We start from the raw sequence: 26050 nt of genomic DNA on the forward strand, positions 1-26050 counted from the left end.
CCCTCTCGGCCTCCCAGCAGCACACTGCCCTGGACCAGCAACCCACCCCCAGCCGTGGCTGTGCTGCTTCCCCTCGGCCACTCCTCTGGACAGCAGCACAAGGACAGAGTAGTTGAGCAGCTGCTTCGCTGTACTGCATCTACCGCCCTGCTTCCACCGCTCTGGACCCTCTGCTCCTTCCCACACCAGCTCTTCTCCCTCAGCAGGACAGGGCCAAGGCAGCTGGCCAGCTCACCTCACAGCTGTGCTCCTCTGCACAGAGCTTGCCCAGAGACATCTGAGTCTTGACCCTGCGCACGGCGCACTCCTTGTCGGACAGCCCGTCGGACTGCGTGGAGATCTCGATGGGGATCTCGGGGGTCTGGGACAGCATGTCCTCCAGCTTCTCAGCCAGCTCATCCTCCAGCTTGGTGGCCAGCTCATCCTCCAGCCTGGTGGCCAGCTCGTCAGGGCTGTTGGAGTGGTCGCTCGTGTTCCCCTCCTCTCCATCCGACACAGAGAAGTTCTCCGAACTGAAGGTGGAGTAGGACTGGCAGCTGCTGATGCAGCGGTGAGGTCTGCAAAGCAGCAGAGGGCTTCAGCCTAGGCCAGGGCTGGGCAGGGTCTCCTGCCCCTCTGCTCTGCCCCTCTGAGCCCACACCTGCAATACTGTGTCCAGTGCTGGGCTCCCCAGCTGAAGGATCTGCTGGAGAGAGTCCAGCAGACTACGAGGTTGATGAGAGGACTGCAACATCTCTGCTGTTGGGACAGACATCCAGGGACACCTCCAGCCCAGGCTGCTCAAGGTCTCATCCCTGAACACCTCCAGGGAGGGAGATGTTCCTCATAACCTCTAACCTTGTCTACCTCTGGATTACTTCTGCACTTCTGCTTTCAGAAAGCTACAGCACTAATTCCATGATCTCTTTCCTGACCACAGGAATGGGAAGGCCACTGTCACCCAGCCTAGGCAGCAATGTCCCCTCAAGCCTTATTTCACCTGCCCTGTTGTCACCCAGCTCTGAACTCTGTTGGAGTCTGCCCCACAGCAGCAACAGTTAATAGACAACATCTGGAAAAACCCACAGGGGTCTCAACATCCAGCTGGTCTGCTTGTGGATGTCCCTCTCTGGAGCTGCTCAGGGCCAGGCTGGATGAGGCCTTGAGCAAGCTGGGCTGGAACTGGATGATCTTTGAGGTCCTTTCCAACCCAACCCCTTCCATGAAACTAGGAATGAACCTCAGGGCAGGCTGCAAATAGTGAGCAAGCACAGGGGAGCAGCTGAGGGGAATGGGATGCACCAGATGTGCTTCTCTCTTTTGCCAGCCCCTCCCAGAGTCCCAGGGCTGGTGTGCAGCTGCTGGAGCCCTCTGAGCTCTGTGTCCTGAGAGAGGGAGCGGAGAGGGAGGGAGCAGAGAGGGAGGGAGCAGAGAGGGAGGGAGGGAGCAGAGAGGGAGGGAGGGAGCAGAGAGGGAGGGAGGGAGCAGAGAGGGAGGGAGGGAGCAGAGAGGGAGGGAGCAGAGAGGGAGGGAGCAGAGAGAATTCACCTTTTACCTTTGCCTGCGAGGAAACTCCACTTCACTGTCCACTTCACCCTCCTCCTCTTCTGAAGAGTCATCACCACTCTGGCAGAAAACAAGGACAAGAAAGATGTCACCTCTGTGAAAGGATAAACATGCAAGCTGTCCCCTGGCCCTTCAGGACAAAATCAGTGTGGCTGCAGTCATCCAGACCTCCAGACAGGTAACCTCTGTACCCACCACAAGTGCCTCAGGCACCTCAGCAGCAGCTTCCCTCAGGCACTCTGAATGCTGCCCCTGCTGCACCTGCAGGAACTGGCTGTGGGACACAGCAAAGCACTGCTCCAGGCCCCCAGCACTGGGTGCTGAGTTTTCACAGGAGCAAACCAAGCAATCAGCACCTGACAGCCACAGTAACGCTGAGCTGACCAACTCTGTACAACTGCCACCGCTCCTGCAAGAGCCCTGACCAGAGTGGGGCACAGGGTGGGCACAGCCTCTGCTGCTGGCTCTAGGACAAGCTGAGGTTTGTTTCATTCTCTGCCTCAGTGAGCACAGAGCTAAATCCACCCCTGCACTCTTGGTGTTTGCAGTCCTACCTAACTTGCCAGCTCCTCATTCAGATCACAGAACACACGGAGGTGGAAGGGACCCTCCAAGGGCATCTTGTCCAACCCCCTTGCAGCCACAGGGACACATCCAGGCTGAGCTTGGATGTCTGCAGGGATGGAGCCTCAGCCACCTCCCTGGGCAGCCTGTGCCAGTGTCTCCCCAGCCTCCCTGTGCAGAACTTCCTCCTGGTGTCCAACCTAACTCTGCTCTGCTCCACTTCCAAACCACTGCCCCTGGTCCTATCCCCACAGCCCCTTCTGCACAGTCCCTCCCCAGCCTGCCTGCAGCTCCCCTGCAGATATTGAAATGCAGCTCTAAGGTCTCCCTGGAGCTTTCTCTTCTCTTCTTTAGGTTGCACAACTCCAACTCTCTCAGCCTGTCCCCACAGCAGAGGTTCTTCAGCCTCTGATCATCTTGGTCGCCTCCTCTGGACCCTCTCCATCAGGTCCATGTCACTCTTCTGTTGGGGCCCCACAGCTGGACACAGCCCTGCAGGTGAGGTCTCCCCAGAGCAGATCAGAGGGGCAGGATCCCCTCTCTCCATCTCTGGCCACACTGCTTCGGATGCAGCCCAGGCTGCCCCTGGCATTCTGTGCTGCCAGTGCCTGCTGCTAGCTCCTGCCCAGCTTCTCACTCAGCAGCAGCCCAAGCCCTTCTCTGCAGGGCTGCTCTCAATCTCATCACCCTCAGCCTGTGCTGGTATTGAGGGCTGCCTTAACCTAGGTGCAGGACCTTGCACTCATCCCATCCCCTTGTAACACAAAGGATCTCCTCCCTTCATTCCAGGCCCAAACCAGCACTCTTAGTCTGGTACTCATCCACTTTTCCCTCACTTCCCTACTCTCTGAATTCCACTCAGATTAACTTCTACTTCTCTCACCCCCTGGATAGAAGCAGAAGGGATAAAGAACTGTTGTGCTCATCTGTGCCATAACATCTTTTGGATCCCTGTGAAACCTCCACAGGACCACTGAGAGTGATGACTGTCAGTCAAGGGGGACAGTTCCTGGCTGGCAGGTGCAGCAAAAGGCACATCCCCAAGGCCATGGAAATGCTGAACTCCTGCTCTGAGGCACAGCAGCAGTGCCACAGATCCCCTTAACATCCCCAGGGGAATGCATTTCCCTGATCTTTTTGGTTTGAGAAAGGCTTTGGAAACATTTTGGGATTGTTTCAACAACAAAAGTTCAGCTCAACAGTTTCAGCTCAGCACCTGCCTGACCTGGAACACACAGAGGAACCCAAAGCAGATCTGCCAGCCCTCACTGTAAGCAGCATGCTCTGACATGCCCTCAGCTTGGAGGGCATCTCCTGCCAGGAGAGATGAGGGAGCTGAGGAAGACCTCATTGCTTGCTACAGCTCCCCAAGAGGAGGCTGCAGTGAGGCTGGGGTTGGGCTCTTCACCCAAGTACCCAGGGGAGAGGACAAGAGGCAATGGCCTGAAATTGTGCCAGGGGAGGGTTCCTGGAGGTGTTCAGGAAGCTGCAGCTGTGGGTCTTCAGGATGCAGTTTAGTGGCCATGGTAGTTGGGCTATGGCTGGACTGGATGATCCTGAAGGTCTTTTCCACCCTCAGTGGTGCTGTGACTCTGAGCTAAAGTTCCTTGAGTCAGCCTACTGCTGTGTGTGTGTGTAGCACCCAGACAGGGGCCTCTGCCTCACTGCTTCTGCCAGAAAGGGGGAAAAGTGCAAATTTGGTGTTTTTTTCCAAATCCCTGTGCTTTATCCTTACCTTTTGAAGGGGTCTCGCCTTGCAGGGTAGCACTGAAGCAGCCAGGTGCTGGGGCGTGCCTATGGCGGCGGCTGGCTCGCAGCCGCAGAAGTCCTGCCCCTCGCCCCTCTCCATGCGCTCTGTGCTCTCGTACGGGGCAGGGGGCGCCGGCGACTGCCCGCGGCTGGGCGCTGTGCCCGCCGGCTGCCCCTGCCCGAGGTCCTCCTCCCCGCACTGCAGGCAGGAGCCGTAGGGGTCTGCCTGGCAGCACTGCCAGCGCTCGGCCGTGCCCCGCGGGCTCTGCAGGCTCCGGCGGCAGTCGGCCTGCACGGCGGCCGAGATGAGGTCGGGGCTGGATCCGGCCATGCGGCGCTGGGCGTGGGTGCTGAGCGGGCTGCGCAGCGCGGCCGCGGGGCCGAAGTACCGCAGGTTGTTGGCGCAGCTGGCGATGTCCTGCCCGTGGCCGGGCTGCTGCGGGTGGTGCGAGAGGTGGGGAGGAGGAGGAGGAGCAGCCGGAGCCGCTTCGTCCTGCGCGGGCTGCGGCCGCAGGATGCCTGGGAAGTCGCTGGAGCTGCCCTTGCTGTTGCCGCGGCGGTGGCGAGGCTTGCACCGGTACCGGCTCTTGCCGCTCAGCGTCGACATCTTGGGGCTGCCCGAGACCGGAGAGCCGTTGGACGCTGGCTCCGCGCTGGGGATGCCCTCTGACCGAAGCAGGTCCGGCCTGAGGGCAGCAGAACTCACCGTGAGCCACCAGCCCCGAGCCAGGGGCACCCTCTGCTCCCTGCACCCCGCCGGCTGCCCTCCCCTGCAGCTGCTGCGGCTCTGCACTTGTCCTTTGAGCCTTTCCACGGCCCTTCTGTTCAGCCCTTCAGACTCCACACTCCTTTCTCGATGCTCGTCCCAGGGACTGCTACAAACTCTCCTTCTTCTGCCCTTATTTTGATGCTCTGCTCCCTCCCAAGCCCCTGCTGCAGGGCAGGCCTCTCACCCTGTGCTCAGCATCTGAAGGCTCTCAGCCTGCTCCTTTGAGAAGCACATGTGGCTCTTACTTCAGAAGATTATTCACTGTTATCCAGGACTCTAACTCCTGCAAATCCCAGAAACTGAAGAACAACACAGAGAGCTGCTCTGAAGAAGAAAAACAAACCCCAAGCCTTCTGAAAGTCATGCAGAAGGGAAATAGCTGCCAGGGCAGCAAGAGTTCCCAATTCTCAAATCCCAGTTTAATTTCCTAACAGTGAATCCATCCTGTCCAGTTCTGCCTGCATTCCACAATCCTTCACCCTGCTGATCACCACTCAGCTCATGCTCTTTGCCCTGACGCCCATCAGCTGCCTCCTGTCAAAGCACTGCCAACTGTGACAGCCACCAATGGGCCAAACGCTTCCAGAGCTGCCCAGGCAGGGAGAATTAAACATCTGTGGTACTGAGGACCAGACCAGTCCCAAGAGTGACCACTCCTCTGCCTCGCCCTGTGCCCTCAGCAGATGGGAAGGGCAGCAGGGGGCTGCTCACCTCGGCGAGGATCTGCTCACCTCGGCGAGGATCTGCGGCTGGCTGCTGCCACAGCAGGAGGTTAAGCGCAGGAGGTTAAGCTCTTACCGCTTAGTCTGGCTGCCTGCTTTGTGGGGCACTCCCTTCCTCTTCATCAGCTTCTCCACGGTGTTGGGGTGGATGATTGGTCTGACTGGGTGGCGTTTGTAAGTCCCAGGGTATTTCTTTTCCACTGCTTGTTCCCTCCTGAAGCATGGGAGAAGACAAAACCCAAGCTGGGTTAAGGTTGGACTCAAGGCCCTCGAAGGTCTTTTCCTACCTCCATGATTCCCTGAACTCTGCAAGCGCACTTCCAAGGTGAAGCGCTGTGCTCGAGCCTCCTGCAGCACATTGCCCCATGCCTGGCTTGCCACCATGCCCAGGGGTACCTACTTGATGAGTTCCTTCTCCCGGACCTCCAGCTGCAGCATGATGGCACTGAGCTCCATGTAGAGGTTGTTGGCTCTCTCCAGCTTCCTCTCGTAGTGCTCGCGGATGTCCAGCGCGTGTCTGAAAGGCAGAGGCAGAGCTCCACAGCTGCTCCCAGGGACCAAGAGAGGGCAAGGGGGAAAAGACCTCCCAGAAGCCAAGCAAGGTGACTGTGTTGCACTGAGCCTCAGGCAGAGCTGACAGTGAGGGCTGAGAGCAGGGCACGATGACAGCAGGCAGTGCAGACGGCACTGCTCCCTGAGGGGCTGTGAGTGCCTCACACACAGCCACGAGCCCTGGGGCCATGCCCTGATCAGCACTTGGGGACAAGTCAGCTCCTAAGGTGCTCAGGAAGCTGCAGATGTGGTGCTTTAAGGCTGCAGTTTGTGGTCATGGTAGCTGGGTTATGGTTGGACTCCATCACCTTAGAGGTCTTCTCCAACCTGAATGATTCTGCCAGGAAGTGGGGGAAGAGGTCACCTCTCTGTGTTCCATGAGAGGCAGCATGAACCTACAGAAGACACCAGGAACCACAGCTGACAGATGTGACCATCAGAAGCCCCCCAGGGCTAGGGACCCCTGATCCCCAGCTCCATCAGAGTGGTGAGCAAGGTTTGCTTTGGTTTCTCAGCTCTGACCCAGAGCTGCCATTGCTGGCTCATGCTCCTGTGTCACCACCACGTTTGCACATCTCTGCCACAGAGGTAATGTTTGCCTGTCTTAACTGTGCATCCTGCTGTCATTCTGCCATTGGTCTGATGCTCCAGAGCAGTCTCATGGGCTGGCAGTGCTCACTCCTGGTGGGCTGGCACCAGCTTCACTTCTCTGGAACTAATTAACCCAGAGAAAGTACCAGGGCAGAAGCTGCTCAGGGCACAGTGTAAGATGCATTTTCCACTGAGGAGAACACATCTGCCCCAGTGCTGTTCTCCCAAACACCAAATCCCAGGCACAAACATTCCCTGGCAAACACACAAGTCTCTGACCCTGCTGCAAGCTGCTCAGGCTGCTCCAGACAGGGACAGTTGCCACTGCTCCCCTCTAGCTTGCCCTCAGCCAAGCAGTGCTCAGGGCCTAAGGCAGGAACTTCCTTCTCTGTGCTCACAAGGAGCTCAGGCTGGCCCAGGGTATGCCACCAGCAGCCCTCATCAGAGGAGCACAGAGACAGGCAGGGGCTGGGGCAGCTGGGCACAGGGAGCACAGACTCTGTGAGCAGGGGCCGGGCACAGGGAGCACAGGGCACAGGGAGCACAGGGCACAGGGAGCACAGGCTCTGTGAGCAGGGGCCGGGCACAGGGAGCACAGGGCACAGGGAGCACAGGCTCTGTGAGCAGGGGCTGGGCACAGAGAGTACAGGGAGCACAGGCTCTGTGAGCAGGGGCCGGGCACAGGGAGCACAGGGCACAGGGAGCACAGGCTCTGTGAGCAGGGGCTGGGCACAGAGAGCACAGGGAGCACAGGCTCTGTGAGCAGGGGCTGGGCACAGAGAGCACAGGGAGCACAGGCTCTGTGAGCAGGGGCTGGGCACAGGGAGCACAGGGCACAGGGAGCACAGGGAGCACAGGGCACAGGGAGCAGGGGCTGGGCACAGAGAGTACAGGGAGCACAGGCTCTGTGAGCAGGGGCTGGGCACAGGGAGCACAGGGCACAGGGAGCACAGGCTCTGTGAGCAGGGGCTGGGCACAGGGAGCACAGGGTCTGTGAGCAGGGGCTGGGCACAGGGAGCACAGGGTCTGTGAGCAGGGGCCGGGCACAGGGAGCACAGGGAGCACAGGCTCTGTGAGCAGGGGCTGGGCACAGGGAGCACAGGGCACAGGGAGCACAGGCTCTGTGAGCAGGGGCTGGGCACAGAGAGTACAAGGAGCACAGGCTCTGTGAGCAGGGGCTGGGCACAGAGAGCACAGGGAGCACAGGCTCTGTGAGCAGGGGCTGGGCACAGGGAGCACAGGGCACAGGGAGCACAGGCTCTGTGAGCAGGGGCTGGGCACAGAGAGTACAAGGAGCACAGGCTCTGTGAGCAGGGGCTGGGCACAGAGAGCACAGGGAGCACAGGCTCTGTGAGCAGGGGCTGGGCACAGGGAGCACAGGCTCTGTGAGCAGGGGCTGGGCACAGGGAGCACAGGGAGCACAGGCTCTGTGAGCAGGGGCTGGGCACAGGGAGCACAGGGCACAGGGAGCACAGGCTCTGTGAGCAGGGGCTGGGCACAGAGAGTACAAGGAGCACAGGCTCTGTGAGCAGGGGCTGGGCACAGAGAGCACAGGCTCTGTGAGCAGGGGCTGGGCACAGGCAGCTGCCAAGAGGAGGCTGAAGGGTGCAGTAGTCATAGGAGGCTGCCAACAGACCTCAGCTCCTCCCTGCGACGCCGAATCAGTTCCTCGTCCAGCCGGTGGATGCAGGTCCCTTCGCTCTTTATCTTCTCAAAGTGTTTCTTCACTTCTTCTCTCCACTCAGCCTAGGGAAGCAATTCATTGTCAGGGTTTTACAAAGGACTGAGATCCTTGGCTGCACCAAACTGAAACTCTTGGGCAAGACTCTGCAGGTTTGGGTGTGAAGAGACTGTTGTTAGCAGAGCTGGTTTGGGTGAGAGCATCGCAGCATCTTTGGTTAAGCAGCTCCAAACTGGACTCCCAAAGCTGTGCTCCAGTTAGATCATTTACAACAGATCTGCAGCTCCTAGAGCTTTAGCAATTCTTGCCCCTCTCTTTCTCCTTCCCCTTTGAAATTTAGAGAGAGGAAAATGACAAATCATAAGATTCCAAATCTACACTTCCAAATCCTAGAGAAGACTCCAGGGGGACCTCAGAGCTGCCTGCCAGGACCTGAAGGGATCCTGCAGGAAGGCTGCAGAGAGACTTTTGCTGAGGGGGTCTGAGCCAGGCCAAGGGGGAATGGTTTGGAGCTGAGGCAGAGCAGGGTTAGAGTGGAGCTGAGGAAGAAGTTGTTCAGCATGAGGGAGCTGAGATTCTGGCACAGGCTGCCCAGGGAGGCTGTGGCTGCCTCCTGCCTGAAGGAGGTTGGATGAGGCCTTGAGCATCCTGGGCTGGTGAGAGATGTTCCTGCCCATGGCAGGGGGTTGCAGCAGATGATGTCTGAGGTCCCTTCCAGCCTGAGCCATTCCATGATTCTATATTCCTGACAATGCTGATTGTCCCTAGGGTGCTGCTAACTCCATCTGCCCATTGAAGCCCTGGTTCTGGCAGCCTGAGAAACACACACAGTCTCCTACACCCCTCAGCACTGCAGACAGCTCCAGGCAGGGTCAATGTCATACCCTACATGGGAGCAGACCATAGCTCAGAGGACTCTCTAAGGACATACTTCTAGATCCTCCCAGGAGTCCCAGTCTCCCTCATCTGCTTTTGTAACAGCTTTGTGCTACTGCCCAGCCCATCTGCACTACCAGTCAATGCTTCCACCCTCAGCAGCTCCATGGCCTCCTGCACAACAGCACTGGAGAACAGCTGGGAGCAGAACATCCCCAGCCAGCAGTCTCAGGGATAAGGGAATGAGGCAATGCTGAGTTTCTGACCAGGGCTGGCAGAGGTCTCAGTCTGTGAAAGCTTTGATCTCCATCAGTTTCCTTCTCCCTGGGAGTCAAACTGAAAGCACGGATCCAGACTTTTGCTGCAGACAATGCAGCCTCCACAGGCAGATCCCTGGAGCCAACCCCAGCCCCGAGGGGCTGCAGCCCCTGCAGTTACCTGGGATTTGAAGTAGGTTTCCTGGGGGGTAGCCAGCACGTCTGCCGAGGCGATGTCCAGGTGCATCAGCGTCTGCCGGAAGGAGGGACGGTTCCGGGGCTTGCTCTGCCTGCAAACAGCCAGGGGTGAGGGCACACTGCTGCTTTCCCTGCCCCTCTGCAGGGGCTCCTCACTGGGACAGCCTTTGGCTCATCAGCCAGCAGCTTAAAGGAATTTGCTCTGCATTTTTGCCTCGGGGAAGCTGAGTTTATGGGGCTGACTCGCTCGGTGCCTGGTGAGCAAACAGGAGAGCTGAGGACCATTCACAGCAGACAGGGTGACTGCCAAGGGAAGAGGGGGGCAATCTGGAGCTGCTCCTGTCTGTCAAGAGGGAGTGGATCTCAGGATGTTATCCCATGAGTTTCCCCACGTTAAAGTGGGAATTCTCCCTGTAGTACAAACTGAAACTTGCCTTCAGCAACACTCAGTGTCTGGAAACACCGAAGGTCTCTGCAGCCACACAGCACCTGCCTGAGCCCACCCCCTGCTGCAGTGCACTGCCCAGCTCTGGAAGTCCCACTCCAGAGTGATAAATCTTTTCCTCTCACCTTGGCACCTGTCTCAAGAAAGGTTACCCCAACTTTCTTTCCAGCTCCTTCTCTCTCCCCACAGAGCTACCTTTTATCACCCACCTTGCTACAACAAAGCAGCCACCTCTGCATGGAGGTGATGGAGGTCACCTTCCTGCTGCCTGCTGCTGGGGCACACTCACCAAGCAGCTCAGAGGTACCTGGCACCCTGCTGGCACCCTCAGGGAGCTCTTCTCCCCCACTCTCTACTGTTCAGCTCCTTTCTCCTCGCTAACCTCCCAGTCCCTCCCCTGCCCCTTCCACCCAGCACACCACACAGGCTCCTTCCTGCTTCCTCCAAGCTCCCAACTTCCTTCTAGGGCCCAGCCTGCTGCCACAAGGGAGCAGAATCCAACCTGCTCAGACTCAGTGGTCTCATGGCAAGTGTGAGCTCAGCACTCCCACCCTGACTCTGGTCTGACTGTGAGCCAGCCCCAGGGCTGTGCAGTGCAGGGTTCAGGCTCTTACCAGGTCTGCTTCATGAGGATTTTGAAGCCATCTGGGCAGGTGGAAGGGACAGGAAGGTGCAGGCTGTTACTGCCCACTCCCCAAATGATGGCTGAAGAGTCCACATCCTTGTAGGGAATCTCTCCTGTAAGCAGCTCCCACAGAACTACCCCAAACGACCTGATGGAGAAACAAAGCAGGAGAAAAGCTGCTGTGGGAATTCAGCTGACCAGAAACATCTGGAGCCTGAGAAAACCACTCCGAGTGTGGTGGGCCAGGGATGTCTGATCTGAGATTGCTCTGAGTGCAGCAGTGTTTGCATGCTGACCTTTAACTAAGGGTAAGCATTTCACACAGCAGGTAGCTCCTGCTCTGCCCCAGCACTGGGCTGAACACCAACCCAGTGCTGGTTTTCACACCCCCCCCCCTCCCCTTCCCTATTTATTTGTGAGCTTTTAAAACTCCTGACAGCACATTCTCAGTGTAGATGAAACCCTCCTGCTGTTAGATGAACAGGCAAGTTAGCTTCACTAAGACAGGCCTCCAGTTGTTCCTGTTGGCCACCAGGATGATCAGAGGCTGCAGCACCTCTGCTGTGGGGACAGGCTGGGAGAGTTGGGACTGTTCAGCCTGGAGAAGGCTCCAGGGACACTTTCAAACAGCCTTCCATACCTGAAAGGGCTCCAAGAGAGCTGGGGAGGGACTTGTGACAAGGGCTGGGAGTGCCAGGATGAGGGACAATGGTTTGGAACTGGAGCAGGGCAGAGTTAGGTTGGACCCCAGGAGGAAGTTCTGCACAGGGAGGCTGGGGAGACACTGGCACAGGCTGCCCAGGGAGGTGGCTGAGGCTCCATCCCTGCAGACATCCAAGCTCAGCCTGGATGTGTCCCTGGGCAGCCTGCTCCAGCTGGAGCTGTCCCTGGGGCTGCAGGGGTTGGACAGGATGCCCTCGGAGGCTCCCTTCCAGCCCAGTGCAGTCTGTGAATGTGAACACATCATTTCCTACTGGCCAAACCAAACCAGAAAGTGCCTTGAAGACAACACAACAAAAGGCTCTGTGGTTGCTGTGAGGTTTTTTGCACTTCATTTACCTTTGGTTTTTTCCCCCCAGCCACAAACCCCTCTTGCTCTGTGCACTGCCAGGTGGGAGTGCCCTGATGTCAGACTCAGCACGACAACTGCTGCAGCTGGACAGTCAGAAGCCAATGCAGGATGGGTAAAGGTCAGCACATGCAGCTTTCTTCTGGGTACTGAAGAAAGGAAGGCTGAAGGAAGGGAAAGTTGAGAGAACCCTTCCTGGAACAGAGCCTCCTATCGCAGGAACTGACAGAGGGAAGGAAACTCCCTCTGCCTCTGGTGGTGAAATGATCAGCAAGGACCAAGCCCTTCGCTCGGAACACCAAACATTTCCTGTCTCCACCCAACAAAAGGGCAGAGAAGCCTCGAGGAGCAGACACCTCCCAGCAGCAGCAGCACTCACCAGATGTCCACCTTCTCGGAGACAGGCTCGTTGCGGATCACCTCCGGGGCCATCCAGGCCACAGTCCCCGCAAAGGACATCTTGGTGCTTTTGTCGCTGAGCTCCTTGGAGGTGCCAAAATCGGAGATTTTCACTGCGTCTGTGTGTGTGACTAAAACACTGGAGAAAGGGGAAAGGAAAGGGGCAAGGAATCAGCATTTACACCTTAGTAAAGCCTGCTCAGTCAGCGTGGGGAGGCTGTGCCCTTCAGCTCCGCAGCGCAGGCAGAGCAGCTGCGCTTCGCCCCGCAGCGCTCGCTCTGCGCCGCTTGGGTGCCGTGCCTCAAGCGTGCTCCTAAGTGCCAGAAGCCAAAACCAAGCAGCCTTGAGAAAGCTGCACTTGTACAAGTCATGGAGGCTCACTGCAGCTGAGGAGCTGTCACAGCTTTAGCCAGGCTGTGGCCTGGGCTGAGCTACATCATTATCTTATGCACTCTCACAGGACAAAGGAGCAATCAACGTCTAGGGAGTAAGCCAAACACGAGGGGAATAAGCAGCCAGACAGTTTGAGCTAGAAAGCAACAGAGAAATGATAAAGATGCATTCCAGAACACCAGGGAAAGGAAAGAAGAACCAGGAAGGAGGGGAGATTAAGACTGGAGATAAGGAAGAGATTCTTGCCAGTGAGGGTAGGGAACAGGCTGCCCAAGGGTGCTGTGGATCCCAGAACAGCTCAGCTTGGAAGGGACCTCAGAGATCATCTCCTCCAGCCCCCTGCCATGGGCAGGGACACCTCTCAACTAGCCTCAGTTGCTCAAGGCCTCCTCCCTGCAGGTGTCCAAGGCCAGGCTGGGTGAGGGCCTGAGCAGCCTGGGCTGGTGGGAGGTGTCCCTGCCCATGGTAGGGGGTCAGGATGCTCTCTGCAGTCCCTTCCAGCCTGTGATGAAGCAGGTGGAGACTCACTTTGGTGACTTGAGGTCCCGATGGATGATCTTGTGCAGGTGCAGGTAGTTCATCCCACTCGCAATGCCTGTGGACCAGTCCACGAGCAGCCGGGGCGTGACCTTGCGGCCGGCTCGCAGCACCTCGTAGAGCTGCCCGTGGGCACAGTACTCCATGATGATGCAGTAGCACGGGGCCTGAGTGCAGACTCCCCTGTCACAGAAAGCACACAGCTAGCCAGGGCCAACAGAGGAACAGTAACCCCTAGCTGGACTCTCTCCAGCAGATCCCTGCTCCTCCTGAACTGGGGAGCCCAGAATCGGACACAGTGCTCTGGGTGTGGTCTCAGCAGGGCAGAGCAGAGGGGAGGAGAAGCTCCCTTGACCTCTGGCCACACTCTTCCCAATGAACCCCAGGAGACCGTTGGCAAGTCTGAAAGGGGGCAGCCAGGGCGCAGGGGAGTAATCTGTTCTCTGCCTGGGCGAAGCTCTGCTAACAGCTCTCCTGCCAAGGGCAATGCTTACTGCCTGCTCTGTGGAACCCATCCGTGGCAGGGATGGATGTCCTCCAACCGCCACACCTGCAGGCTTGCAGGGCTCACAGCAGGCACCTGCTGAGCCTGCACTCCAAGTGCAGAACTGGGTGAGAGTGGTGGTCAGAGCAAGGATGTCCACCTCTGCTGTCCACTGACTTTGGCCAGGGTCCCTCAGCAGAGGGCTCCTCCCCAGCTGAAGGAGTGCTGCTAACGAGTCTCTCCCAGCACCTACTTGAAGGCAATGATGTTGGGGTGCTTGAGCTTCCGCAGGTGCTTGATGTCTGTCTCGTTCTGGTCTCTCACTTTCTTGATGGCCACCTCCTCTGCCCGGAACTTGCCCAGGAAGACAGCTCCCTGTGCCCCGCTGCCCAGCCACTGCAGCTCCGAGATCTCCTCGAACGGCACCTCCCAGGTGTCTGGGCACAGGCAAGAGAAGGGCACAGCCTCAAAGGTCAAGGCCACAGAAAGGTTCTGCTCTCAGATGGCACCAGGACAGCACCTCCCAGCTCCCACATCCCTTGCTCAGTCTCAAGGTGGATGAAGGGAAACAGCCTCCAGTTGCACCAGGGGAGGATTAGGTTGGAGAGGAGGAAAACTGTCTTTGCTGTTGGAGTGGTCAGGGACTGGCACAGGCTGTCCAGGGAGGTGGTGGAGTCCCCAGCCCTGGAGGCATTCCAGAAGCTGCAGATGTGCTGCTTCAGGAGGTGGTTCAGTGGCCGTGGCAGTCGGGTTATGGTTGGACTCAAGGTTAAAAGTCTTTTCCAACCCGAATGACTCTGTGATTCAGGGCCTAAAGAAACCGGTGGGACACTTCCCCTGGATAAAAAGCTGCCCCCTGGCGAGCTGGGGACAACCCCGGGCCGCGTTCCTGCCCTTGGCACCCTCCCCAGCAGCTGCAGCTCGCTCCCCCTCACCTTGCTGCTGCAGCTTGTAGTCGGTGGAGTAAGCCTTGCCGATGATGTTCCAGACGGGCCGCAGGCAGCCGAACAGCCCCTCCAGGAAGCCGCCGCCGCCCGCCCTGTTGAACTGCACCTTCACGTCCTCCGCGCCGCCGCCGTCCCCCTCGACGGCGCCGCGGGGCCCGGGCGGTCCGGCGGCCTCGGGCTCGTCGTGCTCCCGCAGCTGCAGCACGCTGTTGGCGAACTGCTCCCGGCAGTCCTCGCTGATGCTGCTCAGCACGGCCGCGGTCACCGGGCTGCCGGCGGGCTCCGGGCTGCCGGCTGGCTCCGGGCTGCCGGCGGGCACCGCCTGCAGCGAGCCCCTCTCCCGCACCTCCTCGATGAGCTCGGGGCACGGCTGGCTGCCGGCAGCTGCCTGCTCATCGTGGAACCTGCTCAAGTCCTTGTCTTCACAGCAGGGTTTGCCGATGGAGCTGGGCGAGGAAGACAAGGCCGGGTGCTCCTGAGTGCTGGCCATGATGCCGTGGGTGTGCATCAAGGAGATGGGCAGGGCTGGTGCTTAGGGAACCTGCACGGCACGGTTCAGAGGTGACACACGGAGCCAGGACCTGGAGGAGAGGCAAAAGAGCAACTTTCACATTTTGATTTACATATTTCCCCTGGCAGAGGCGAGCTGAAAATTAACCAGACGCTGCAGACAGCTGCTGATACCTGGTAAATAATTACAGCCCTCACAGGAACTGCTCTGACAGCAGCTCCACTCGGAGTGCCCTCGGCAAGCTGGGGCTGGAGCTGCCCAGGAAACAACCACCACAGCTTCTAAACCAAAGCCTAGAGGGCAAAGCTGTGAAAGACCTTGCAGCCAAGAGCTGTTTCTGCACGGCTCCTATAGCAGTTGCTAGACTGAAACTGCCCCCAGGAGCTCCCCAGCTCAGCTAGGGGCTGAGCCCAGTCCCTGCTCCTGGGGCTGGCACAGCCCACAAGCTCAGAGTACCCTGCAAACAGCAGGACAGGGCACCAGAGAAACAAAGCACAGCAAGGCAGGGGGCCTGAAACCTCCATGGGATGGTTTGGAGCTGCTCCCTCACAGCCTCACCTAACTAGGAGCACAGAGCCACACAATGTTGAGTGTTGGAAGGGACCTCCAGAGATCATCCAGCCCAAGGGCAGGGCACACAGAACACATCCAGGTGGGTTTGGAAAGGCTCCAGAGAAGGAGACTCTACAACCTCCCTGGGCAGCCTGTGCCGGTCCCTGACCACTCTGGCAGCAAAGAAATTTTCCCTCCTCTCCAACCTCAGGCCCCTAACCTTTCAAGACAAGGTCATCACAGAGATGGGAGACAAACCTTCAGCCTGGGCTATGAAAAACTCCTGCCCCAGGCTTCAGCCCCTCTCCAGCAGCAGGAGCAGCAAATAGGAACAGCCAGGAGCCTGGTCTGCCTTCCCACACTTCTGCCTGATCACAGCAGGGATGCACAAGAGCTTCAGTGGGGTCACAGAATCCCATCCTGCCAGGCTGGAAGTGCCCCCAGGGCTCACCTGGCCCAACCTGCCCAGCTGATGCTGCAGCTGGAAGGAGCTGGCCCAGCCCCCTGGCAAGCTGAGGCTGAGCACTGCCCAAGGGAGGGGACTGCACTGCTGCCCCTGGGAGATGACTCCAGGCTCTGACTGTGCCCATGGGGAACATTTCCCTCTGCAGCCCACTGGCAATCTCCCCAGCAGTCACCTGTCCCCAGCACCCCTTGGCCCCTCCTGGCACTCCCTGGCCATCCTCCATCCTCCTGGCAGCCACCCTCTGTGCCCTGGGCCACGGTAATGAGGTCTCCCCTCAGCCTTCTCCTCTCCAGCTGCACACCCCCAGCTCTCTCAGCCTCCCCTCCCAGGCAGGGCTGCCAGGCCTCTGAGCACCCTCCTGGCCCTTCTCTGGATACAAGATAAAATCACTTAGGTTATAAACTTCATTCTTCAGGAGATGAAGCCCTTAAGCACAGCGCCCTGCCAGTGTGCCTGCTGCTGTACCAGCTCCAGGGCAGAAGAGGCACTCCTAAGGTACAAAATCATTTTCAAGCTGGCATGATGCAGCCTTATTTAGGCACTTACATAAGCAGCCTAATTTTTCAGAGGTGTAATGAACTCATTGTCTTGAGAGCACGAGATGACAGCACTGACTTTAAATGCTGATTTTAAACTTCCTCTCAAGCCTGCCTGAAGTGGTCCAGATGCACAGGTTGGGGGTGGAAGGCCATTTCTGCCACAGTGCATCAGTGCTGACTTAGTGGGGAAATGAAAGCATCTCCTGCACTGAAGCCTGCAGTGTGCAGCCTCTCAGCACAGTCTGAACACAGACAGCTCAGATCATAGAATGGGCTGGGTTGGGGAAGCCCTCTGAGCTCACCCAGTCCAACCAGTACCCCAACAACACCTTGGCCACCAAACCATGGCCCCAGGTGCCAGAGCCACAGGTTTCTAGAACACCTCCAGGGATGGGGACTCCACCACCTCCCTGGGATCTGTATGAGAGGCTGACTGGGGACCTGGAAAACCTCTGCTGTGAGGAGGGGCTGAGAGCCCTGGGGGTGTTCAGTCTGGAGAGGAAAAGGCTGAGAGGGGATCTGATCAATGCCTATCAATAGCTGAGGGCTGGAGGTCAGGAGGAAGGGGCCAGGCTCTGGTTGGTGGTGCCCAGGGACAGGACAAGGACCAAGAGGGACAAGCTGGAGCCCAGGAGGTGCCACCTCAGCATGAGGAGAAACTTCTTTGGTGTGAGGCTGCTGTAGCCTGGAGCAGGCTGCCCAGAGAGGTTGTGGAGTCTGCTCTGGAGCCTTTGCAACCCCTCCTGGATGTGTTCCGTGTGCCCTGCTCTGGCAGGGGTTAGGCTGGATGATCTCTGGGGCTCCCTTCCAGCCCCTGCCAGGCTGTGACTCTGCCTGTGCCACCTTAACTGCTACAGTAAAGAGCAGACCAAGTGGAGTTCTCTCCTAGCAATGCTTCTGCTGTAGCAGTCAAGCCAATGCTGCAGGCTCTGAGTGTGGGAGGGTCTTCTGCAGGCTGCAGCTGCTCAGGTTTCATGGAGTGCTGCTGCACAAGCAGACTGCAGAGCAGCCCCTCTGCTCTGAGCTGTTCTGGTGAGTTCATGCACTCTGCAGCTAGCAGTTTCATTGTGTGTCTGTAAGGAAGGCTGAGGCTCAGTGCACCTCTGTCCCATCACAGCTTCCTGTAGGTGATTCCATTTCCAAGCAAGGCATTTGTTCAAGGCACAGCCCCAATGTGCCCAGACAAAAGCAGTGTACAAGGGCTTGATGTGACAAAGGGAATGAATTGAAACTCGAGGAGGGCAGATTGAGACTGGAGATGAGGAAGAAATTGTTGGTAGTGAGGGTGGGGAGAGCCTGGCACAGGCTGCCCAAGGAGGCTGTGGCTGCCTCCTCCCTGGAGGTGTTGAGGGCCAGGCTGGCTGAGGCCCTGAGCAGCCTGTGCTGGTGGGAGGTGTCCCTGCCCATGGCAGGGGTTGGAACAGAGCCAATCAAACAGGAACACATCCAGGTGGGTTTGGAATGCCTCCAGACATGGAGACTCCACAACCTCTCTGAGCAGCCTGCTCCAGGGCTCTGCCACCCTCAAAGGGAAGAATTTTCCCCTGATGTTTACCTGGCAGCTGCTGGTTTCCAGTTTGTGTCCTTTGCTCCTTGTCCTGTCCCAGGACACCAGGAGGCTCAGGCTCCACGCCTGAGCACATGGCAGAGTTATGGTCCTTGCATGGCCCATGATGGAGGTTTCTCCCTTAAAGAGCAGTGCTGAAAGCAGAGCCGCAGAGCCCAGCTGCAGCCACAGCACACAGCCAGGGCTGGCACTCTGGGGAGGCTGTGCCAGCTCGCAGCAGGCAGCACTCCCCAGTCTCCTCTCAGCAGCTGGCTCTGGGCAGAGGACCTGGGCCCCCACAGCACAGCTTCCCCTGGCTCCCAGCAAGCATCTCCTGCTCTTCACTACACACAGGCAACAGCAGCAGCTGCCTGCCCCATGAGTGAGGGCCGCAAAAGAGCAGCTGGCAGGAGCTACCTACTGACACTGGCCAGCAGAGACTCCAGCACACAGCACTGCTGGCACCAGGCCCTGCCTGGCACTCAGGGTCACCTCCTGCTGGCTCCATCAGGCACTGCATGGCAAATGCCCCTTCCTGCATAGTAACACCACTGCAGATCCTGAGTGTCCCATCTCACGAGCAGTAGAGTCATAGAATGTTGGGGATTGGAAGGGACCTCCAGAAACCATCCAGCCCAACCCCTGCCAGAGCAGGGCACCCAGGGCAGGGCACACAGAACACATCCAGGGGGGATTGGAAAGGCTCCAGAGCAGACTCCACAACCTCTCTGGGCAGCCTGCTCCAGGCTCCAGCAGCCTCGCACCAAAGAACTTTCTCCTCATGCTGAGGTGGCACCTCCTGGGCTCCAGCTTGTCCCTCTTGGTCCTTGTCCTGTCCCTGGGCACCACCAACCAGAGCCTGGCCCCTTCCTCCTGAGCCCCAGTCCTCAGCTATTGATAGGCATTGATCAGATCCCTCTCAGCCTTCTCCTCTCCAGACTGAACACCCCCAGGGCTCTCAGCCTCTCCTCACAGCAGAGCTGTTCCAGTCCTTCATCATCCTCACAGCCTCCCCTGGACTCTCCCCAGCAGGTCTCTGTCTCTCCTGAGCTGTGGAGCCCAGCACTGGGCACAGCACTGCAGCTGTGGTCTCAGCAGGGCAGAGCAGAGGGGCAGCAGACCCTCCCTTTGCTTGCTGCCCCTAAGGCTGCCCTTGGTCCTCTTGGCCACCAGGGCACATTGCTGGCCCACGCTTGCTGGCCAGCAGCACCGCAAAGGCCTTCTTCAATGGAGCTGCTCTCCAGAGCGATGCCCTCCAGTGTGCACAGCACTGCTGCCTTGGCACAACACTTTAGAATGCTCTGGAGACTACGAACCCTGAGGAAACATGTTTGAAGTGCAGCCTTCCCGCTGCACCCACCCTGCAGCTCCTGCCCTCCCGCTGCGCCCGGCCCGCAGCTCCTGCCCTCCCGCTGCGCAGCCACCCTGCAGCTCCTGCCCTCCCGCTGCGCAGCCACCCTGCAGCTCCTGCCCTCCCGCTGCGCCCACCCTGCAGCTCCTGCCCTCCCGCTGCGCCCACCCTGCAGCTCCTGCCCTCCCCGCTGCGCCCACCCCGCAGCTCCTGCCCTCCCGCTGCGCCCACCCCGCAGCTCCTGCCCTCCCGCTGCGCCCACCCTGCAACTCCTGCCCTCAGCCTGCAGCTCCTGCCCTCAGCCCGCAGCTCCTGCCCTCCCGCTGCGCCCACCCTGCAGCTCCTGCCCTCCCGCTGCGCCCACCCTGCAGCTCCTGCCCTCCTGCTGCACCCGGCCCGCAGCTCCTGCCCTCAGCCCGCAGCTCCTGCCCTCCCGCTGCGCCCACCCTGCAGCTCCTGCCCTCCCGCTGCACCCGGCCCGCAGCTCCTGCCCTCAGCCTGCAGCTCCTGCCGTCCTGCTGCACCCAACCTGCAGCTCCTGCCCTCCCGCTGCACCCGGCCCGCAGCTCCTGCCCTCAGCCTGCAGCTCCTGCCGTCCTGCTGCACCCAACCTGCAGCTCCTGCCCTCCCGCTGCACCCGGCCCGCAGCTCCTGCCCTCAGCCTGCAGCTCCTGCCGTCCTGCTGCACCCAACCTGCAGCTCCTGCCCTCAGCCTGCAGCTCCTGCCCTCAGCCCGCAGCTCCTGCCCTCACCGCTGCGCCCACCCTGCAGCTCCTGCCCTCCCGCTGCGCCCACCCTGCAGCTCCTGCCCTCAGCCTGCAGCTCCTGCCGTCCCACTGCACCCAGCCTGCAGCTCCTGCCCTCAGCCTGCAGCTCCTGCCCTTCCCCTGCGCACGGCCCGCAGCTCCTGCCCTCCTGCTGCACCTGGCCCGCAGCTCCTGCCCTCAGCCTGCAGCTCCTGCCCTCCCGCTGCGTCCACCCTGCAGCTCCTGCCCTCCTGCTGCACCCAGCCTGCAGCTCCTGCCCTCCCGCTGCGCACCCACCCTGCAGCTCCTGCCCTCCTGCTGCACCCAGCCTGCAGCTCCTGCCCTCCCCGCTGCGCACCCACCCTGCAGCTCCTGCCCTCCTGCTGCACCCAGCCTGCAGCTCCTGCCCTCCCGCTGCGCACCCACCCTGCAGCTCCTGCCCTCCCGCTGCGTCCACCCCGCAGCTCCTGCCCTCCCGCTGCGTCCACCCCGCAGCTCCTGCCCTCCCACTGCGCCTACCCTGCAGCTCCTGCCCTCCTGCTGTGCCCACTCTGCAGCTCCTACCCTCCTGCTGCCCTCCTGCTCCTCTCTGTTTCTCCCCAGACTAATTTTCACACCAGGTTGACTCCCCCATCCTCCCCCACCTCTTGACCTTCCACACTGTACAACTTCAGAGCCAGGAGGCACTGGGAGCTGCTGACTTGGCAAGTGCCAGAGCCTTGGCTGCCACTGCTGACCCTGGGCTGCTGAACTCAGACAGGAGCCCAACGAACTTCCTCTTGTCCTGGTCTCCAGTGAGCAAAAGGCTGCAGCAGTGGATCAGACACTCCTCTGCTCCTGCTCTGCAACTCCTAGGAGCATACACTTGGGGTTTGCTGCTTTTTGGGAACACAACTTGTAACAGCAGAGGGAAGGAATTTTGCTTTCAGTGGGACTGGGGTTGGGGTTTTTTAAGCCACATTATTGCAGGGAAGGAATCACAAAGGGACATATCCGGAAGCTTAACCAGCATTGCCCTGCCTTTGCTGCCCTCCTCCAGGGAAAAACAACAAATGATGAAACCCTCACAAACTGAAACTGAAACCCAAACTCAACCCAACCCCAATAATAAAACCAACCAGAAAAAAAACACCCACAAAGGTAAAAAACAAACCCAAACACCCAAACCATCCCAACCCAGACCAAACCAACCCGTCCCATCCCAACCCAAACCAAACCAACCCATCCCAACCTAAACCACCCCAACCCATCCCATCCCAACCCAAACCATCCCAACCCAACCCAAACCAACCCATCCCAACCCAAATCACCCCTAACCCATCCCAACCCAAACCAAACCAACCCATCCCAACCTAAACCACCCCAACCCATCCCATCCCAACCCAACCCAAACCACCCCATCCCATCCCAAACCACCCCAACCCATCCCATCCCAACCCAAACCAAACCACTCCAACCCATCCCGACCCAAACCACCCCAACCCATTCCAACCCAAACCCCCCCAACCCACCCCATTTCCAACTACCCCAACCCAAACCATCCCATCCCAACCCAAACCAAACCACCCCAACCCAAACTATCCCATCCCAACCCAACCCAAACCAACCCATCCCATCCCAAACCACCCCAACCCAAACCATCCCATCCCAACCCAAACCAACGCATCCCATCCCAAACCACCCCAACCCAAACCATCCCATCCAAACCCAACCCAAACCACCCCATCCCAACCCAAACCACCCCAACCCATCCCATCCCAAACCAAACCACCCCAACCCAAAGCATCCCATCCCAACCCACACCACCCCAGCCCATCCCAAACCATCCCAACCCAACCCATCCCATCCCGCCCCAACCCGAACCAAACCATCCCAACCCATCCCAACTCAAACCACCCCAACCCATCCCACTCCAACCATCCCAACCAATCCCTTCCCAACCCAAACCACTCCTACCCATCCCAACCCATCCCATCCCAACCCAAACACCCCCAACCCAAACAAATTAAAACAGAAGTCCATACAAACAAACCCAAACCAAAGGACACAAACAAACCAAACCAAAATGCACCCAACTAAGCACCCCCAAGCAAAATAAATCCAAACCACCCCCTGCAACCCCCCCAAACCCTCATCTCAGCTCCCTCAGTGTTCCCAGCTGAGCCCTGCCCACCCCCCCCAGCCCACTGGGGGCAGCTCCTCCAGCTGCCCAGGGACCAGACTGACACAACAGCCTCAGGGCTTTCCAGCACTCAGAGTTTCCCTCCAGCCATGCTGCTCCTGCAGGGGACAAAGCCCAGCCCCACCTCACAGCTACTCAAGACATCATCACAGCCCCATGGGATGGTTGGGTTGGAAGGGACCTCAAAGTTCATCCAGCTCCAGCCCCCTGCCCTGGGCAGGGACACCTCCTACCAGCACAGGCTGCTCAGGGCCTCAGCCAGACTGGCCTTCAACACCTCCAAGGAGGGGACATCCACAGCCCCACTGTGCAACCTGTGCCAGTGTGTCACCACCCTAACCCTCAAGAATTTCTCCCATGGGGTGGGGAAGAAGTGCTTGATTCAGCCTGGAGAAGGTTCCAGGGAGACCTCAGAGCAGCTTCCAGTAGCTGAAGGGCTCCAGAAGGGCTGGGGAGGGACTCTGGACAAGGGATGGGAGTGCCAGGATGAGGAACAATGGCTTTGAGCTGGGAGAGGAGAGACTGAGACTGAAGATGAGGAAGAAATTGTTGGCAGTGAGGCTAGGGAGAGCCTGGCACAGGCTGCCCAGGGAGGCTGTGGCTGCCTCCTGCCTGGAGGTGTTGAGAGCCTGGCTGGATGAGGCCCTGAGCAGCCTGTGCTGGTGGGAGGTGTCCTTGCCCATGGCAGGGGGCTGGAGCTGGATGATATTTGAGGTTCTTGCACAATGCAGTGGAAGGTGGTGCCTGGTTGGCTACCATCACCCTGAAGGCAGGTAGCTGGCAGAGTCTCCTGGCTCTGGAAGAGGAGGCCCTGGCTGGAGAAGCCCAGCAAGGGCTGCAGCCTGCAACAGATGGGTGCAGCAGATGCTGCAGTGCATGCAGGAGGCATTATGCAACCTCAGCGGGTGCCTGTGGCAGCAGGTTATGCAATTCTGGAACAGAAGAATGCAGAGCCCTGGAAGAACACAGGAGAGCTCTCTGCAGATCCAAAAATACCTTGCAGAGGACAGAGGAGGCCTCTGTGCAGGGCTGAACCCCGGTTAGGTGAAGCTGCTGCTGGCAGGGGCTGGGCACTGCGGGCTGCCCGCTGGTGGGGCAGGGCTGGGCACTGCTGGAGGGGCTCCTGGAGCACAGGGCAGGGCCTGGCTCTTGGCTGCCTGCTGCCCAGGGAGGGTTTGCTGTTGTTAGTGTTAGCTTTGGCTTTAGCTGTTCTTCAAGCCAAAACCAGAACTGGATACCTGGCTGCTTAATCCTAAATTCATAGACTGGCAGAATGGGCTGGAAGGGACCTTAAATATCATCCAGCTCCAACCCCTGCCATGGGCAGGGACACCTCCCCCCAGCACAGGCTGCTCAGGGCCTCAGCCAGCCTGGCCCTCAACACCTCCAGGCAGGAGGCAGCCACAGCCTCCCTGGGCAGCCTGTGCCAGCCTCTCCCCACCCTCACTCTCAAGAATTTCTTCCTCCTCTCCAGTCTCAGTCTCTCCTCTCCCAGCTCAAAGCCATTGTCCCTCATCCTGGCACTCCCAGCCCTTGTCCAGAGTCCCTCCCCAGCTCTCCTGGAGCCCTTCAGCTCCTGGAAGCTGCTCTGAGCTCTCCCTAGAGCCTTCTCTTCTGCAGGCTGCACAGCCCCAGCTCTCCCAGCCTGGCCCCACAGGGGAGGTTCTGCAGCCTCTGCTCATCCTCATGGCCTCCTCTGCAGCCTCTCCAGCAGCTCCAGGTCCTTCCTGTGCTGGGGGCCCCAGAGCTGGAGGCAGTGCTGCAGGTGGGGGCTGAGCAGAGCAGAGGGGCAGAATCCCCTCCCTGTGCTGCTGCTCTCCCTGCTCTGGCTGCAGCTCAGCACTCAGCTGGCTCTGGGCTGCCAGGGACCACTGCTGGCTCCTGGGGACTTTGTCCCCACCTGACACCCCCCAAGACCTTCTCCCCCAGGCTGCTCTCAGCCCCTCCTCCCCCAGGCTGGCTCTGTGCTTGGCACTGCCCTGACCCAGCTGCAGGACCTTGCCCTTGGCCCTGCTGAGCTCCATGAGGTTGGTTTGGGCTCAGCTCTGCAGCCTGCCCAGGTCCCCCTTGGTGGATCCTTCCCTCTAGTGTGCCAAGCAGAGCACACAGCCTGGGGTCATCCCCAAGCTTTCTGAGGGTGCTTCACTCCCACTGTCCATGGGACCATGCTGACCTGCACTGGTCCCAGTGCTCACCCTGAGGGACTTCACTTGTCACTGGTCTCCCTCTGGAGGCACTCTGAGTGCAGGCACCCAGGCAACTCCTTACCAGCCAGAGGCCATCCCTCAAGTCCGTTCTTGTCCAGTTTGGTGACCAGGATGTCACGAGGGACAGTGTCAAATCTCTTGTCTCTTTCTATGTCTATTTGCTGCTTCTCCTTCCCCTCACTCTGGCTCTTTGGGTGCTGCATGCATGCATTAAACACCAGAAGGTTCTCATACACTGCCCTGCTGTGTAGCTGAGCACTGATCTCCTCCAGCCCAGCTCAGCTGAGCTCTTGTAAAAGAGCTAAGTGGTGCAGAGGCAGCCTGCCCCTGAGCAGCCTGGGAGCCTCTAAGTTACTGCTGGAGCTGGACTGAGATCAACCTTTAGAAATCAACTTGAGCTACACTCTGCTCTTTCAACTTTCCAGCTGCCCTCAGACAGTGTGAGAAGAGGGCCAGGGCCAGCTGCAGAGGCTCAGCCAGTCCCAGGGCAAGGTCCTGCAGCTGGGTCAGGCCATCCCCAGGCACAAATCCAGGCTGGATAGAGAGTGGGGTGGGAGCAGCCCTGCAGAAAATAGCCTTGGGGGTGTTGGGTGCTGAGCAGCTCCCCAGGAGCCAGCAGGCAGCTGGGTGCTGGGCTGCAGCCAGAGCAGGGTGGGCAGCAGGGCAGGAGAGGGGATTCTGCCCCTGGGGTCTGCCCTGCTCAGACCTCACCTCCAATCCTGCCTCCAGCTCTGCTGTCCCCAACAGGAGAAGGACACAGAGCTGCTGGGGAGAGGCCAGAGGGGGCCACAAAGATGATCCAAGAGTTGCAGCAGCTCTGCTGTGAGCACAGGCTGAGGGAGCTGGGGCTGTGCAGCCTGCAGAGGAGAAGGCTCCAGGGGCACCTCAGAGCTGCCTGCCAGGACCTGAAGGCATCCTGCAGGAAGGCTGCAGAGAGACTTTTGCTAAGGGGGTCTGAGCCAGGCCATGGGAGATTGGTTTGGAGCTGAGGCAGAGCAGGGTTAGAGTGGAGCTGAGGAAGAAGTTCTTCAGCATGAGGGAGCTGAGGCTCTGGCCCAGGCTGCCCAGGGAGGCTGTGGCTGCCTCCTGCCTGGGGGTGTTCAGGGCCAGGCTGGATGAGGCCTGGAGCAGCTGAGTCTAGCTGGGAGCTCTCCCTGGGCATGGCAGGGGGCTGGGGCAGATGATCTCTGAGGTCCTTTCCAACCTGAGCCACTCTGTGGTTCTGTGATTCACAGTCTGAAAGAGCTTTTAAAACCCAGACTTGAGGCTCTTCTCTCTCCTCACCCTTCAGAACTCCTCACTGCTTTCTCAGCCCATTCAAGCTCCATGGTTTGTTACTGAATAAAACCAACAGATTAGAAGATTTCAACTCAAATATTCCACAACTGCCAAACCCAGGCAGATCTCCACGGGCAGGGCTCAGCTGCCTGCCAGCCTGAGACTGCCAGGTGAAGCCAGGAGCATGTTCCAGTGCTAGCCACGGGCAGGATCCTGCAGCTCCCCCACGTACAGAGCTGAGACCTCAGCTCCCCTGCAAGGAGCAGTGC

The 26050-nt window shown here is 59.2% G+C and overlaps 1 protein-coding gene across 3 annotated transcripts in view; it reads right to left on the reverse strand.

Moving 5' to 3' along the window:
- The window catches only part of MAP3K13 (mitogen-activated protein kinase kinase kinase 13), a 55296-nt gene that overhangs the window by 4189 nt on the left and 25057 nt on the right, over nucleotides 1–26050 (reverse strand). For all 3 annotated transcript variants that reach the window (XM_068165795.1, XM_068165794.1, XM_068165796.1), the window contains 12 exons: nucleotides 14392–14984; nucleotides 13710–13893; nucleotides 12964–13155; nucleotides 12023–12181; nucleotides 10564–10722; nucleotides 9488–9596; nucleotides 8129–8238; nucleotides 5750–5866; nucleotides 5426–5563; nucleotides 3845–4544; nucleotides 1535–1605; nucleotides 236–557 (listed from right to left, as the gene is read on the reverse strand). In XM_068165795.1, the coding sequence (XP_068021896.1) occupies nucleotides 236–557; nucleotides 1535–1605; nucleotides 3845–4544; nucleotides 5426–5563; nucleotides 5750–5866; nucleotides 8129–8238; nucleotides 9488–9596; nucleotides 10564–10722; nucleotides 12023–12181; nucleotides 12964–13155; nucleotides 13710–13893; nucleotides 14392–14911 (2781 nt within the window). In that variant the 5' untranslated portion in view covers nucleotides 14912–14984. The remainder of the gene's footprint in view (nucleotides 1–235; nucleotides 558–1534; nucleotides 1606–3844; nucleotides 4545–5425; nucleotides 5564–5749; nucleotides 5867–8128; nucleotides 8239–9487; nucleotides 9597–10563; nucleotides 10723–12022; nucleotides 12182–12963; nucleotides 13156–13709; nucleotides 13894–14391; nucleotides 14985–26050) is intronic.

This window comes from Melanerpes formicivorus, unplaced genomic scaffold (genome assembly GCF_026170545.1).
Source record: "Melanerpes formicivorus ecotype bairdi unplaced genomic scaffold, bMelFor1.0.p_v2 SCAF_93, whole genome shotgun sequence".
Classification (NCBI taxonomy): Eukaryota; Metazoa; Chordata; class Aves; order Piciformes; family Picidae; genus Melanerpes; species Melanerpes formicivorus.